The sequence below is a fragment of the Tamandua tetradactyla genome, chromosome 16 (genome assembly GCF_023851605.1).
Source record: "Tamandua tetradactyla isolate mTamTet1 chromosome 16, mTamTet1.pri, whole genome shotgun sequence".
NCBI lineage: Eukaryota > Metazoa > Chordata > Mammalia > Pilosa > Myrmecophagidae > Tamandua > Tamandua tetradactyla.
This window is the reverse complement of record NC_135342.1, coordinates 61,690,896-61,706,602: the sequence shown is the minus strand read 5'-3', so window position 1 is coordinate 61,706,602 and position 15,707 is coordinate 61,690,896. Positions and strand designations below refer to the sequence as shown.

The 15,707-nt window shown below is 47.8% G+C and overlaps 1 protein-coding gene across 7 annotated transcripts; it reads right to left on the bottom strand.

The window, feature by feature from the left end:
* Positions 1-835: 835 nt before the first annotated feature.
* On the bottom strand, positions 836-15,704 carry NUTF2 (nuclear transport factor 2). Of its 7 annotated transcripts, none has more exons than XM_077132780.1 (5): positions 15,584-15,704; positions 4,977-5,104; positions 3,274-3,345; positions 3,092-3,190; positions 836-1,350 (listed from the first exon to the last, which is right to left on the bottom strand). In XM_077132780.1, the coding sequence occupies exons 2-5, from the start codon at positions 5,073-5,075 to the stop codon at positions 1,237-1,239; spliced, it is 384 nt and encodes a 127-aa protein (XP_076988895.1). In that variant the 5' UTR covers positions 5,076-5,104; positions 15,584-15,704; the 3' UTR covers positions 836-1,236. The 7 variants fall into 7 exon arrangements, with proteins under 7 accessions (XP_076988895.1, XP_076988897.1, XP_076988902.1 ...); XM_077132782.1 differs by lacking the exon at positions 15,584-15,704 and adding an exon at positions 15,334-15,516; XM_077132787.1 differs by lacking the exon at positions 15,584-15,704 and adding an exon at positions 13,444-13,499.
* Positions 15,705-15,707: the final 3 nt, after the last annotated feature.

Here is a 15,707-nt window from a genome sequence, read left to right as displayed (position 1 = left end):
CACTGGGCAAGACCTCTGTCCCCAAAATTGAAAAAGAGAAACTTCCCCAACAGCTAAAACTTCCTGGGACTTGAAGACAGTGTGGAAGTATGCATTTTGTGAGACAGGGAAATAGAAGTTAGGAGGCCTGGAGATGTCCTGCAGAAGTCTAAGGGCTGAGAATCCTGGGGTTATGAATCACTCAGACTCAGACTGCCGTATTCCAAAGCTCCAAACCTATACTCCAACCTAACCCAGACTGGCCCTGTAGGAACAGAGGCTGACTGTTCTCAGTACTTGCCTTTGGACAATGATCAGAGGATATGGGCTGCCTACTGCTTGGCTTGGGGATTGTGGGGCACACTGGATGTGTTACTGACCCCTCTGAGCATAAGCGTGCTAAGTGAAACCCCTCTCCTACCCCTCCCTCCTCTTCTCATTCCTAGTCTGGCTGAGACCCAAGGGCTTGAACCGGATGGGATATTTTTGCTAACGTCTCTCCTACTTCAGTATCTGTACTTGGGCCACACTCAGGGACATGCCTTTTCCTTCTAGAGTCCTAAACCTACTTAGTGCAGGGGTCACAGGAAGTATCACAACCACTGTTTAGGCTTCAATGCAAGTGGAGCTTAAGGTCAGACCTGAGCCCTCACTGTCTGCAGTTCATCTCCCCAGTGCCCTACAGCACTTCAGAAAGAAGCTGACAGCACTGCTCCAGCAGTTTCCCCTTGCAACATGTATTGCTGAGCTGTGATAGAGGTGGGATGGGAGTATGAAACATGAGAGACAATGAGGCAGGGTAGTTGTTGATGCCCAGCCAACTATTAAACTAATTAAAACAATTTAAACTGTTAAGAAAATTTCCGTGGTTTTATTGTATAATGAGGCATTGAAATATCTGAACAAATCAATATCTGGGCGGTGAGGCAGCTGCTTTCTCCTTCACTTCTTTGGGTTACTAGAGCAACTTGTCAGTAGATTAAAAAAAAACAACAACAACGAAAAAAAAACCAACCTTTTGCATTACTTAAGTCTTTCCAAGGCATGCGCTGGTACAACACAAACTTCTCCTGTCAGATGCAACTAATCTAGTGTCCAAACATCATGCACAACACCTCGGTGGCAGCAGCGCACTGCGCCCACTCCCACCGTGGCCCTGCTCGTTTGTGTATGATATTTGGAGCATCTGGAGGAGTGTGAATAGTATCGGGAAGAGGAGGGAGAAGGAAACAGCATGGGTGCCTGGCTAGAAGGTGGTCAGCCGAAGTTGTGCAGGGCAAGCCTGAACATGTCATTGGTGCAAACCCAAGCGTCATTGATGTTCTTTAATAGGAACATCTGGTGGAACCCCATGATGGGGTCTTCATCGGCCTGTGAGGAGAGAGAAAATGGGTCAATAAGGGGGCCAATGGACAAGAAGGATGTTCAGTGGTCGGGGAACAGGGCAAAGGATGATGACTTTGGAATCATGGACTCAAATCCCAGTAGCCAAAGGGTACTTGGGAATGTAAATTGATAAAAGTATGAACCACTGTACTGGGCACATGGCAAGGGCCAACAGATGGCAGTTTACACTGCTATGTGCACATTAACTGCAGAGCAATTCACCAATTCACCCGTGAGCTACAGTAACAGCAGAGAACACACCTGCTTTTGAGTCCCTGACTCCCATATCTGGAGAGGAGTGATCAAAATTGTGAAAAAACCCCATAGTATACTGCTTACAACATGACATACAATATCAAAACACTGTAAACAATCTTAAGTGTTTGATAACACCAGTCAGTCCAAATAGGAGAAACTACTGCTAAAACTGACAATTGCTAAGAAAAAAGTATGTAAAAGGCTTGAATCTGAGTTCATAATATGACCCTAGCTCTATGAAGAAAAAAACAAAAACATAGCCTTCAAGTGATCTGTTTCCTATCATGTAATATATAACATTTATAATGAAAAAAGAAAGGAACTTTCAGCCAAACTTTATAAGACCAGGGTGAGGCCTAGTTGAAGAAGTGGAGGAACCCAGCTAACTAACTGGGTCTCCAACATCACCTGTTTTCTAGGAATTAGTCAGCAAGAAGTAGGCAGGTCAGTCAATTGGAGCTCAAGGTTGGGAGAAACACTAGAAGAACCTGAAGCCAGGTCGGAAGAGGTACTGCATTCCCTGGAGAGGCTTCCTCAACCCCAACTGCCTATTTGAGCCAAGACTCTGAGCAGGCCATCTCGGACAAGCAGGAAAAATGACAGGAAGGTCCAGGCAAGGTTCTTCTGGGTCCCCTGAGAGGTCTGGGGGGCCCATCACTCACTCTACCTCCTCATCAGATCTGGAAGCCCTAGCCCAGCACAGACTAGGAAAAAGGCATGTGGGCCTATTGTTCTGAGTCCCACCATGACCCCAAGGTGGAGGTTAGAACCTGGCCAAGGAGCAGCCAATCTATCCTGCTTTGGGAAACAGGAGGGACTTTTTGGAATGGGAACAGATTTTGGCTTCAGTCTGCCGGGGTATGACAGGAAGAAGGTGTTCTAGGGAGAGTTCCTAGGTGATGGCGAAAGGTTGAGGGACAGCAGAAAGGCTTTGATGATGACAGATCCTAAGGAAAAGGGGCAATACAGAGAAAAGCAGAAGTTCCAGGAATCTGCTGTGCCCAGTAGATGGAGGAGCCAGCAGCCAGCTTGGGGAGAGGCAGCATAGATGTCTATAGGAGATAGCCACAATCACCTGCCTGCAGAAGGCCTACCTACATCTATCGGGGCTGTGTAGGGGCACAGTGGTTTGATACCACAATCTTGTCCTGCCCCCACTCCTGCTCCTCTTGTCCCTTTCCAAAAAGGTTCTAGACTAGTGCTCTCTAACAGAACTTTCTGCAGTAAGAGAAATGTTCTATATCTGCACTGTCCAATATGTAGATGCTAACCACATGTTACTAATGAGCATAAGAAATAAAGCTAGTGCAACTGAGGAACTAAAATTTTAATTTTAATTAACATAATTAAAAAATTGCCACATATGGCTACTGTCCAAGTGTCTATTGATAAACAGATCATATCCCAGGGAAGGCAGGGGCTCTCATCTACCTGCCCATCCTCCCTAGCACTGCAGTAGTGCAATTACCTTGAGCTGGCCTACAACCATGCTGATGATGCAGCTATCTGGCGTAGGCTGATGGTCCTGTGCCGTGATGCTGTGCTGGATTTTCTGGAACGGAAGGCTCTGCAACATAAAGAATGGGAGGTAGGCTCACCGAGACTACCAGAGTGCAGAAGGAAGTTGCTAATGCCCTGGCCACTACTTACAGACAATTTCTCCACAATGGCAGCTTTCCCCTGGAATTGCTGTCCTTCCCACGTAAGGCATGATGCGTCAATCTGAAAAACGCAAAGGAAACCCCCAGGGTCAGGGCCTCAACACACAAGAAGTATTTCTGAAGGCCCTGATGACAGCTCCAAAAAGGGTCCTGCTTGGCGAAAAGAGTCCACACCTCAGTGTCCCTGTCTGTAAAGAAGGGGATTATGGGTAGCTTCTAATCTTGACACTACCAAGAGTTTCTTTAATTATACTCTATCATCCCATGGCCCAAGCTCTAAGAAACTGTTTAACAAAGTACACTTACTTCATAAGCTCATTTTCTAGTTTTTATTCAAGGATTTATATGGCCCTAATATGTGTGGGTGCCAGGCTGGCCACATGTACCCAGGGCTCAACCAAAAGCCATCCTGCTGTGTCATCATTCAGCACCAGTCCCAAAGACTTAAGAAAATAACTTGTTAATATCCCTTGTTTATCACCTCTACAGGGTCCAGGCTGAGTTCCAATGAGGCCCTTCCAGCTAACATTCTGGCACCCATGGGGTCAGGGGGGGAGGTTGATAGGAACACTAAGACCTGGTCTGGGGCCCACTCTACTACCAACAAGCAAAACCCTACAATCACCCCCACCCCCAGCTTAGCTCCTCCCCTCCATCTTCCATTCCAAAAAGGCAGATCTAAAAAGTACCTCTGATACTTACTAGCTGTGACATTAGTCAGTTACTTATTTTTCTGAGACTCAGCTTCCTAATATTTAAAAGGAAGGGGAAATGTGCTAAGGAATATATGAAATGATGCACATAAAATGCTCTTTTAGGACCTTGCTAATTCTCTTCTTTTGGGTCAGGTCTGGTAAGATTGAGTTTAAGAAGCAATGAGACAAAAGTGTCAGATCAGTTCAAATTTTTTTTTAATCTACCTATGATAATAATGATCAAATAATACCTGTGCTGGATTTGGTTCTCCATCAGTAGGATTGTTTTCTTTCCCCCCAAATTTCTGAATGGTTCCTGACTATTTAGTGGCAGACACAAAGGAGTTTGCCTAAAGCCCAGCTAAGCTCTGAGGGCATGCAGGGATGACTCCTATCACCCCAGGTAGATACGCTAGGCAGTGGCCAGTGGTCAAACTTCTGTGACCAAGTACAAGTAGCCCTTTGCATATATGAACACAATTAAAACAGCAGCAAATCATGTCTGCATAGGAGGGTTTCTCAAGGGATACACCAGCCTCCCTGGTTAACCCCATTTGTTTCTCTAGAGTGTTCAGGGGCTTTCAGCTCCCAAAAGGAAGCTGGACCTCGGGTCCCCAGGAGACCTCAACTTTGCATCAAGTTTACTCAAGGCTGCTGTCACCAGAGGGCACCATAAGCCAGGGCCTCTGCCTGCTGCTATCCCAATGTGGAACAGAGGTACTTAAAGGCATAATGCCCTGTCAGGGTATAAGCTACATGGAATGATAAACTGAGAACATTCTACCCAGGGTACCGAGACCCCACTCTGTGGAAGACGGCAGAAGAGCCAATGTGAAGACCAAATAGCTGGACCAAATCTCAGGCTACCTATCCCATGGATAGAAGCTCAGACTGAGGGTGCAGCTAAGGCTACCAGAACTTGTGAAGTAGACACACTGGCTCAAAATTCAAAGTGGTTCCCTAGGGCCCTACTCAGGCCCTATAGCTGCAGACTTACATAAATTGCTCCTAGTTGGGTTCTGTCATTGTCAAATAACTGGTAGTAATGGTGAATGAAGCTGGATCCAATCTGCTCCCAAATTGGCTTGTCTCCCATTCTGGAGTGTCACCCGGCCTCGCTGAGACCTGTGGGATCAACAAGAGACAGAGGAAACAATTAATACCACAGGAGCAGGAGATAGCTGGCCATTGTCTCTTCACTGACTTCCCTGGCCTCCCTGAGCAGGGAGTCCTAGGCTGAGGTCTGTTCTCACAGGAAACACCAAGAAGCCCCAGGAACTAGTAGAACATACCCATCCCAAGTCAGACCAGACCATTCTGGTAGCCCAGAGTGGACCAGATTCAGCCCTGCCTGCTCCTGAATGATGAGACAGAGGGATGCCAGGGTCATGGTGTATACACATACAGGATAGGTGGTTGAGGGTTGAGTGAGGGCCAAGGAAGATCCAAACAAGACTTTTAATGCCCAGAGAGAGAAGGGCCTTTAAGGAGGAGTTATGCACTTTCCTGTATCTTTTCATTTTATATTCTCAAAACCGCCAAGGCCAGAATTATTGCTATTCTTCCCAATCTGCAGACCAGAAACTACTGGATGTCTTTTGGAATGTTTTCTGTTGTAGCTCTCAGGCCCCCTCCTTGAAATGCCAGCACTCAATTTCCCAACTCTGCCCAGGACCTTGCAGGCAGGCAGAGGAAGACCTAGTGAGAGTCGAGGGTAATAGCTTCTCAAGTCCCCACTTCTAACAAAAACTGCAAGTACCCCTTCAGTCTCGAGGAGGCAGTTTACAACTCTGAGGTCAGGTGTCAGTTGTCAACTGGCCATTTCCTCACTGATGAGGAGCTCTACATTTAGAAAGGGGACATGAATTCAGAGTATCACACAATAATAGTTAAGGGGTGTCAAGAGGGTAAATGGAGATTGTGGGAAGCATGCCGCTGTTCATACCCGCCACCCCAGCACTGCCTCCATCCCAAGGGAGCTGTCCCCCTCCTGGGTCTCTAAGGGGAGCCCTCCCTTCTGGCTACAAGACCACACACACAATTGTGCTGGATAAAAAAACCTTAGCTCCAGATGAAAGAGCCATTCTGGCTTTGGTAGGGCCCTCCTGGAGGGAAGCCCAGTTCTCAGGGCAGGATCCCACAAGAGCAGACCCATGTATTGTTTGGCAGTTGTCTCCAACAGAGAGGAGGAGCCCATCCTCTCTGTTCTGAAACAGTGCTCTGGGACAAGGCAAAGAGAAGGTGTGTTTGAGCCTGGTTGGCAGCAAAAGGTGCATTTGAACCTACAAGTCACAGCTCCTCTCGGCGCTTCAGTCTCTTTCTCTGTAAAGTAGGAGTGGTGGTGACCCTGATATTGCTGATGATGTAAAATATCACTAAGGGAATCTGGTAAAGTCCTCAGCTCAATATGGTAAATGCTGTGACCTTGCCCAAGACCAAAGGAGCCAGTGGAGAGGGACAGTATAGGAGACTATGCCTTACCCCTCACCCAGACAATCCCTAAGACTGTGGCCAACACTTCAGCCAATGAAGGGCCAGGAAGATGAGCTAGTTTTATTTTAGGTTCTTTAGGAGGTGGTAGCACTAAAAATAGAAGCTCAGTGCTTGGATGACTAAGAAATGTCCAGGAAAATGTAAAACAAGCAGAGGGGAAAGCTTAAAGCCAGCCACATCCACTATCCAGTCCTAGTTCACATTCTGCTGTGAAATAAACCAACAAGTGAGAAAAAGCATGGAGCCAACACCCAGTCTTAGTTGCACTGTTCTTGGTCATATCTCCAAGGGGCCAAGCTGTGGCTGTACTAACATACAAACTTGGGCTACATGAGGGAGAGCATAGCTCTGGTCTGGACCCCTCCAGTATCTCTGCCCACCTTCCCCTATGCACTATACGAAGCTCACTCACATCAAGTCAAGAAACTTGCCCCTGCTACATACCTCCAAGACATTTTTCCTGGCCCCTGCAAGCTCTAGGGCAATGGCTGAACTGGAGGGATGGATGAGGGCTGTCTCTCCCTCTGCTTTCAGCACCCAGCAAGGTTAGGTATCCCTCCTTGGAGGTTTGGAGAAAGTTTGCCAATCAGAAGAAATAGCATCAGCAAATATCTGAGGGCATGAGAAAGAGATGAGGGCAGGCAACTGGGAAGCTGGAAATGGAGATGAGGGCAACTAAGGCTAGAAGCTGAACCAAAGATAAGTGCCACCAGGTGATAGGACAGTGGAGAGGAAGAACTGTGATAGTGTTTTTTTCTTTTTCAATATTGCTCTTAATGGTGTGATAATTTATATTTTAAATTCACAATATAAAAATAAAAACTATTTGGCAGGGGAGAGGGGTGGAGGAATAAAAGAACACAAGGGCCCTTTGGTTTGGTGCAGGAGGGCAGGGGAGAGTGGGGTGGAGAGCTCTCCTAAGGGACAGGCCAGGTCAGGGGTTCTCAGAAAGTGTGAGAAGGAACCATCACAATTATCTGAACTGCAGGCTTTGTTTTACAGATGTCAAGAGCAGGCTCTACCCCAAGGAGCTGGGAGTCCTCTATAGGCAACACCTATCTCTCAGACCTGCTTTACCTTCATGTGTTCATTTCCAAGTAGTGATCACAATAGCCATGTGGTCAGACTCCACCACCATCCAGTTTTATAGGTGAGAAAATTAGGTTCAGCAAAGTGTGTGGATGTCTTACTCCAAGCTTATCCAGTACAACACAGTGCCCTGGCTCCTCTGGCAAGGCCAGTGCTTTGCTTTCCTTCTGTTAACTCTTTGTATCCCTGAGCTCTAAACTCTAAGTTGGCCATATCTTTCCCCAACAACACTGCCGCTGAGCTGAAGGTCAAACCCCTTGAGCTCTGCAGGTGGCCATCCATGCCTGTCCACCATTCCCAAGCCTCCCTCCTACCTTGATCCAGCTATACATGCACAAACACACCAGAACCCACTGAGTACTTGTCCACTGTGATTTTACACAAGGATGCCATCCCTCCTCTCACCTGCTCATTTAATTCCTATTCTTCCCAGTTACTGTTCAGACCTCACCTATGTGGGACTCTTTCCCAGGTCAAAGGATGACCCCACAATCCCACCCCAGGCCAAGCCTCCTTCATGCACAAAATCACATCACCATACCTCCTCTTCTGCCTGTGGCTTTAGGCTGTGAGGTTCCAGTGTAGTTCCTGCCCACTCACCTCCCAGCATGGCATTGATACTGCACAACTTCTAGTTTGTGCTAAATCCAACCACTGTGCTAGATTCACCTCTTACCTCCCTCAACTCATGGTTAGGGGGCAGCATCCCAGGGTTCAAAAAAAATAGAAGCAAGGTACAGAACCCTGTTCCCATACCCATGCAATACAGGGAAGGGGCCCAGGCCAGACTGGCTGAGTGTTCCCCAGGATGGCCAGCAAACCCTGACTTTATTTCAAATACATTCACTGTGGAAATAACAAGCCTGAAAAGACATGAAATGCCAAGGTTCAGAAGCACCCTCATCAGATAGGGGGCTTCCTTCATGATGGCTTCTACAGCTCGTCCAAGAGGGCTGCTTACCATGTCATCTCCTGCTTCACTCCCACTGTCCTCAGGCTGACTGAGGCCAGGCTCTTTGAGGAGCAGACATGACCTCGAGAACCTCTCGCCATTGAAAATCAGCCTTTAATGACCCTTAGGACTCTGTGATGAAAAGACCCTCTTAAGAACGCCTTAAAAACTATGGCACTGGGTGGGCCATGGTGGCTCAGCAGGCAGAGTTCTCCCCTGCCATGCTGGAGATCCTGGTTCAATTCCTGGTGCCTGCCCATGCAAAACAAAACAAAAACAAAAACAAAAAAACCTGTGTGGGCAATAAATTTGCACAGTACAAAGATGCCATAGCCTTGTGAAGGATATCTATCGGGGTTGTTCAGACTCCCTGAAGTTTAACCAAAGACCCCAAGTTAATTGCAAGTTGTTAATAGGGTATATATGGGAACTCAGCACTTTCTGCATGACTCTTCTGTAAAACTACATCTTCTATAATTTTTTTTTTTAATATGTGTGTTCCTAGCCCAGGAAATCACATGAGACAACAGAAAAACTTCATTTTTATCCTCAAATTCTGTGTCAGTATTTCCAGGGACAAAACAAAATAGCAGTTCTCAGCTGATTGAACACTCGGCAAGATTAGCTAAGGTGGAACCAGCTTAAATCAAATTTAGTGGACTCCAGAACCAAGACCCTCAATGACAAAACCTGTCTGGAGATAAAAATGAACAGACCACATCAGTGAGAATGAGCTGCTCCTGGGCATGTAGGGCTGAAGCCACAATCTAAGGCTTTGGCTCTCTCAGAGAGGCAAGGCAGGCCTAAACCAGAGCTGCCACCTCCAAACAAAAATATCAGGCAGATTTCCATACCAAATCCACCTGTCCAAATAATAGGCATTTTCATGGCGGATGATCTCACAGCTCTCCCAAATCTTCAAGGTCACAAGTCCATTCTACCATCTCTATTAGTAAAGCAGGGATTGATCCCAGCCTAGCTGAAACTGGGACAGGGATGGGGGCAAAAGAATGATAGGGAAGGATGTTCCTAATTCCAGACTGGTACACAGAAAGATGCTTGCATGTTTGAGGTTCTATTGCTAGAGTCCTCAGGGGACACCAGATGCGCTGAGCCAACAAGGGGGACTTTGAAATTGGGCACTATCTGTGCCATTTCTCTCATATTCATTGTAGGTGAGGCCCCAAGTACAGCCCTTAACATGAGCCTGGGAAGGGCTCTTCCAACAGGTAGGACTGTTGGTTTTAAACCTCAGGCCCAGAGCATAGAACATATGTTAGGGTGAGAGAGGGAGGAAGGGGTGGGCTGCCACCAAAAGATGAGCAGACACTGCAGGGTGTCTGTCCGTAGGAACAAACTGCCCCACTGATTTCACGGTCCTTTCCTGTGGCCCACCAGTGACTTCCCATTGTACCTGAAATAGTCTCAACCACTTACCCTGACTTTAAAGCATTGGGTGCCCTGGTCCTCTCAGCTCCTGCCACTAGCTGTCCCTCCTCTGTAACTATACTGGGCATGTTCTGTTTCTGAAACATGCTGAGCCTGCTCTCACCCCAAGGCTTTGTAACTGCTGATTCTTTTACCTGGATCACTCTTCTCCATAGATGTTCATGCTTTGCTTCTTGTCAAATACATATCATATCAAATGTCATGTCCTCACAGATACCTTCCCTGACCACTCAGTCTAAAGTAATTGCCCAGTCACTCATTTCACCATCCCATATTATTTTCTTAGCACTTGTCACTGCATAAGATTGTCTTGCTAATATATTTGTTTATGGTCTGTCTTCCTGATCAGGACAGGGACATGTCTGTCATGGTCACTCCTGTTCCCATGGTACCTGGCCCAATCCTCACTATTTATTGACTAAATCCATGAATGCATAGGAGGTTGGATTCTGGAGGAGTAAGTTCTAAGCAAACCCAGCTTTAAATGGCCAAATATCCCAATTCACCTCCACCCACACCTTCTGTCCAAGTTGTCAGGAAATAATCCTGTGTTGTCCACCCAGCCATCTGTCTTCATGAATTTGAATGGCAAGGGGGGCTTGGCCACAACCCTCTCTTGCTCTCAAGGCCCTGTTCACCTGAAGAGCAGCTGTGGCTGAACAGCAGGCACACAGGCCCATCCTCAAAGGCCAGGCTCCGAGTCCTGCTCCACCTCTCCCTAATGGTATGACCCTCTGAACCTGTCTCCACGCCTTATAACAAGCCCTGTAAAACTGGTATGATTATCCTTACTTGTTAGACGAGAAAACTGAGTTTCCAAGAGGTTAGGAGAGAATTCAAGATCATCCTAAGCCATGGCACAGCCAGCATTAAAATATCCATGAAATTGGCCTGGATTGGAATGGCTGAGAGCCAACGTGAAGTATCAAAAAGCACATATGTTTCAAAATCAAGTAGAGAGGAATGGAGCTCGGGGCCTTTTCTTCCCCTCTGAAATCAGCAAGATCCAGTCTTCTCAGGATGGAAAGCACCTAAATACATGTTCAATAGCTCAGAGCTTGTTTATATCATTAAGGACAACTGAGAACTTTCATTTCTCTGGGCCTGAAACCATCTGCAGGTAGAACCAACGTCTCTGCACACAGAGGCCTTTCCAGGAAGTAGCAGGCTTTGCCATTTCTACCCTGGTAAGACCCAGTACCTCAGATGGAGTATTATAGGCATTAAGAAACAAACATCACATAGGAAATATTATGTTGTATCTATGTTACCACAATAAAAATTAAATTTTTTTTTTTTTTTAAAGATCCCAAATCTCCCAGTTTACCAAGGATAATGAGGCAAACAGCCCTCAGTTTCCAGGTACCTCTGATGTCAGGGAAAGGTTCTCCATCTCCAGGTTAGCCCTCTCCGACATCATAAAGGGTTTCTCCATCTCCAGGTTAACCTCCTCTCCAGCCTGGGGGCTCAGGGAGCAGGCACACAGCAGATGCCAACAACAGAAAAGGAGTAAGCCCAAGGCAGTGAGAGGAAGTTCTCAGTCATAGTAGTCAGCTTGTGGTGGGAGACCTGGGGTTGGCAAGCAGGGCCACCTATCTGGCCCTCCTGTATTTCTGGTGCCCTGACTGCTAAGACATGATCCCAACTCTAACCCGACCTACCTAACTACATTCCGTCCATGACAACACACTCCAGCTGAGAAGGGAGATGGAGAAACATAAGCCTAGTGGCCAGGATGCTGGGTGCTGATCAGAATGAGCATGTCACATAGGCCTGGAAGTCCCTCCAGAGATAATCCAAACACTGATGCCCAAAGGAGTTGAGAATTCCTGCCACATTTGGTCAAAGTTAGAGAATCACAGCATCTAAAAGAAGGGGACAGGGAAAACAACTCAAATATAACTCCCAACACACAAACTTCACCCTTAAAAGATCCATGAGGACGGTCAGCTCAACGGTAGCCCATAGAAATTCTATCTTGTGGTAAACTTTTTTAGATTCCCCTTACAAAACAAAGGACAAAACCTCTACACCACTATCCTTCTATATTGGAGGCTCCTGTGAGCATAGACTGAATTGGATTTTTTTTTTGGTCATAGAAGCCTTACTTGCATATAAGGGGAAATCTGGAAATAGCCATTACTTGTTGCAATATATATATTTATAAACTTGTTTGGTTTTTCTTAAAACTTTTATTTTAAAATAATTTCAAACCTATAGGGCAGTGACAAAAATAATATAAAACCCATAAGAGAACTCTAACACACCTTCCCCCCCAATACCCAAATCCATCAGTTCTCAATATTTTATATTTGTCTACCCTCCCGCCCTCCTGCCCTCCCTTTCTTCCCCTCTCTCTATCTGAGTTGGATTCTATACTGCCTCAAAATTGGATTTGATTCTATTGTAAACTGGATTTTTAAATAAGCAATATTATTAAGCATTGCTTAAGTCCCTGCTGGCTCTTGTCACTACCTAACCCCTCATATCAGGGCCATTTGTTGATGGAACACCCAAGGCGCTTCCTTGGCCAGATCTGCTGACCCTTTCACCTCTGGGGAAGAATCTTCTGTCTCTTATCCTAAGAAAATGCTCTGATAGGTACCACTCCAGGAACAATTACTTGGCACCTGAATAAACGTGACCACGTTGAGGGTCTGCGCGGCAGGGGTAAAAGCCACAAACCTAAAATGGTGATGAGGTACCCTGGCACTGTGGAGACATCCAGCAGAGACCCCTGGGGGACCATACTCTAAAAGGAGGAACAGACTCTAGAAGCCAGAAGTTAGGCTCAACAGCCACAGCAATTTGAAGTGGTGACAGCCTCACTCAAGAGACCCTAGACCCTCCTGGGCCCACAGTCCAGATACACCTTTCCTCTACCAAGTGCTGGAGAGGAAAAGTAGGCCCACTAGCAGCATTTCCTCTTCAGGGTTCTAATCATTCAGAAACCCCTCTTCTGGGTAGGGTTAAGAATCCCTGTAGGTCTCTTCATCTTAGCCTTCAGCATATAATACCAATATTACTGCTGTCTCCCCACACCATATTATGGTGTGCACCAGGACTGGCTAGGACTCATTTTTCTACCTTTAGCTTCAGCCCAGAGCCCAACACACACAGAGAGACAACCAATGATTGTTGAATAAAACTGATCATTAGCAAGAAAGAAGAAAAAACAAATTTCAGGCAAGATACTAATATCTCACTAATGGAATCTTAGAATTATTTATATAAGGTATCTTCTAGTTCTAAAATTTGAGAAATCTATGTCTCTTTTGGAATATTCATCCCATCCCAACTCACCAACTGCCAAGAGACAGAAGAAAGTGAGAAGTGCTTGGAGAGATGTGGGCTCCAGTCAGTAAGTGAGCTAGTTTTGAGCTGGGTGAAAACCTAGGCATCCTGACACCCTGCCCCCATACTTATGCAGCCCCATTCTGACTGCCCTATACCAGACCCCATTTTCCAAGATAGCACCCACCCAGCTAGAGGGTGTAGAGGTTCTCCTCTCATCTCTGAGACCCAGAGGGCCTGTCAAGTTCCAGAAAAGTCAAGGACTTCTGGGGATCAGGATGTTCAACAATGGTAAGCTGACATCAGCACAGAAGTTACAGGCAACTTCTAAGACTGCAATGAGGGGGGAAGGACCTGAATTCTTCCTACTTCTGAAGAATCTTGGAGAAGGAACAATATTTTTTTGACTGTGAAGAAAACTTGGAGGGTCTTGGAACGCACAAACTAATCCATAGCCATAAGCCTAACTCCTGTCTTAGAAACCTGTCTTAGAAAGAATCTGGACATTCCAGCAAGAGTCTCGAAACAAACACTTCTAGCACTAAGGGATTCCACCTCACGACCTATGTGTATCCTATGGGTAGTTCCTCCTTACTGCCCACCTCAAGACAAACCAAGCCTCTTCTGAGCCTGGTGAGTGAACCTGACTTCTGTGTCCTCATGGGCCTGGATGTGGACTAGGGAAGTTGACCTCAGAGAGAAAGTAGGCCCTGGTGAGTAGATCTTGCCTGTTATCCTTGATCAGGGAGAATGACTAGGCAGTGCAATTCAGCTGCAGGAAAACATCTCAGGCTAGAGCCCAGTGACCAGAAATCACCTGGGGAAATAGTCAAGTGTGTGTGGGGGGCAACAGTGGCAGTGACTTTCTGCACCACTGCCCCAACTCAGTCCTCCTAAGAGACCTGGTATCCTGCTTAATTCTAAGGTTGGGTCTGCAGGGACTGAGCTGCTTCTTAAAAAAGACAAAAGAACTGTGACTTAGAAGCTGTTAACAGGCCAGGGGAATGAAGCCTTGACAAACTACCTCTCCCCCCAAATCCCACATCTTTTCTGAACTGGCTCCTCAATCTAACCTCACTATATCAGCTTTACAAAGCCTGAGCTAAGTACTCTTCAGCCAGATACATCCCTTCTACCAGAAATCAGTGGGGTCTCTGGAGCCATCATTAATGACTCCAGCTTCCAGCCCTAGTTCTGCCACCAAGGCAAGTACTTCTCCAACACAAGACTTCAGAAGAGAACCACAGTCAGAATCTGAGCCCTCCCCCACTCCCCCCAAGCTTCAGCTCGTAGACCGCATGCCTGGAATCTGCTCTGCCTTCCATTAAATCCCACCGTATCACCATCATTCCTTCTCTGGAGAGTCTACCTGGTGGGGCAGTTCTATGCTAACCCTGGAAGGGGAAGATGTGAAGATTAGGTTGTGCCTGAGGGTGTCTAATCAGTCCGGAGGTTCACACACCCAATCTCACACCCAATCTCACCTCCTTGGCTTCCTTAAAATTTTATTTCACTAATACCATCAATCCATCCAGTGCTGGGGCCTGGTCACTGATAGAGAAACGCAAGGAGTGGACCCACCAGCCAAGAGCCGCAGCTCCCCTCACACATCAAAGCCAAATCCTCCAAGGCTGGCAAGAAGTCCTACATGGGACCTCCCACCCCACCCCCACCCCCACCCCCGGTCCCAGATCTCCTGATTATGCCTACTACACAGGAGAACCCAGGCATGGGTTCCACAGAGGAGCCGGTAGAATTCGTGCACTCCCAGCACGCAGATAGGGGAGTGTTCGCCTACACCGTACCCGAGCTATGGATGGGAACCTGGTAAGAGTCCCAAACGGGCTGCAACTGGCGGGCGCCCTTACCCATGTCGACTCCGGAGCGGGTCGGGTCGTGCGGCCCATCCCCGGATCCTTCGCAGGCGTGTGGCAAGGAAGTGGGACCGGGGTCGGCCCGCATACCTGCCTGCAGAGCTTGCTGGACTCGTGAAGTCCAGGCCATACAGGGCGGGGCCCAGAGAGCCTGGCCTGGACCAGAGAAAAAGGTCGGGCCAAGGAGCGGCCGCTGCACCCACCGTGGGCACGGCACGACCCGGATAGGCGCCTGGCGGGTTCTCTCTGCATTCTCCCTGGCCGCCGCCTCACAGGAACGGCGGGAGGCGGAGCCGCGCGCGACACATGGCCCCGGCCCCGCACTGCTTCGGGCCGCCGGGGGAGGGGGAAGAGGAGGGACTGCTCCGTGACTCGCAGCGGAGACTCCGAGCGGCCCCAAGCGCAGGTCCTGCGGCCCAGCCCCCTCCCCGGCGCTGTGGCCCCGACACTCACCCTAGGGGCTGGCACGATGGCGGCAGCGGCGGCGGCGGCGGCGGCAACCCAGCGCGGTCTGAGACCGACTGTCCCTTCCCCCTTGCCTTCCCTCGCCCGCCCCGCTGCATTCTGGGAATTGCAG

Bases quoted from the DNA above. Each gene is read 5' to 3' on its own strand.
- NUTF2 (XM_077132780.1), bottom strand. From the start codon at position 5,075: ATGGGAGACAAGCCAATTTGGGAGCAGATTGGATCCAGCTTCATTCAC. The intron at 3,346-4,976 runs GTAAGTCTGCAG...TGCGTTTTTCAG, and splicing joins CCCAACTAGGAGCAATTTAT to ATTGACGCATCATGCCTTAC. The intron at 3,191-3,273 runs GTAAGTAGTGGC...TTTATGTTGCAG, and splicing joins CCATTGTGGAGAAATTGTCT to AGCCTTCCGTTCCAGAAAAT.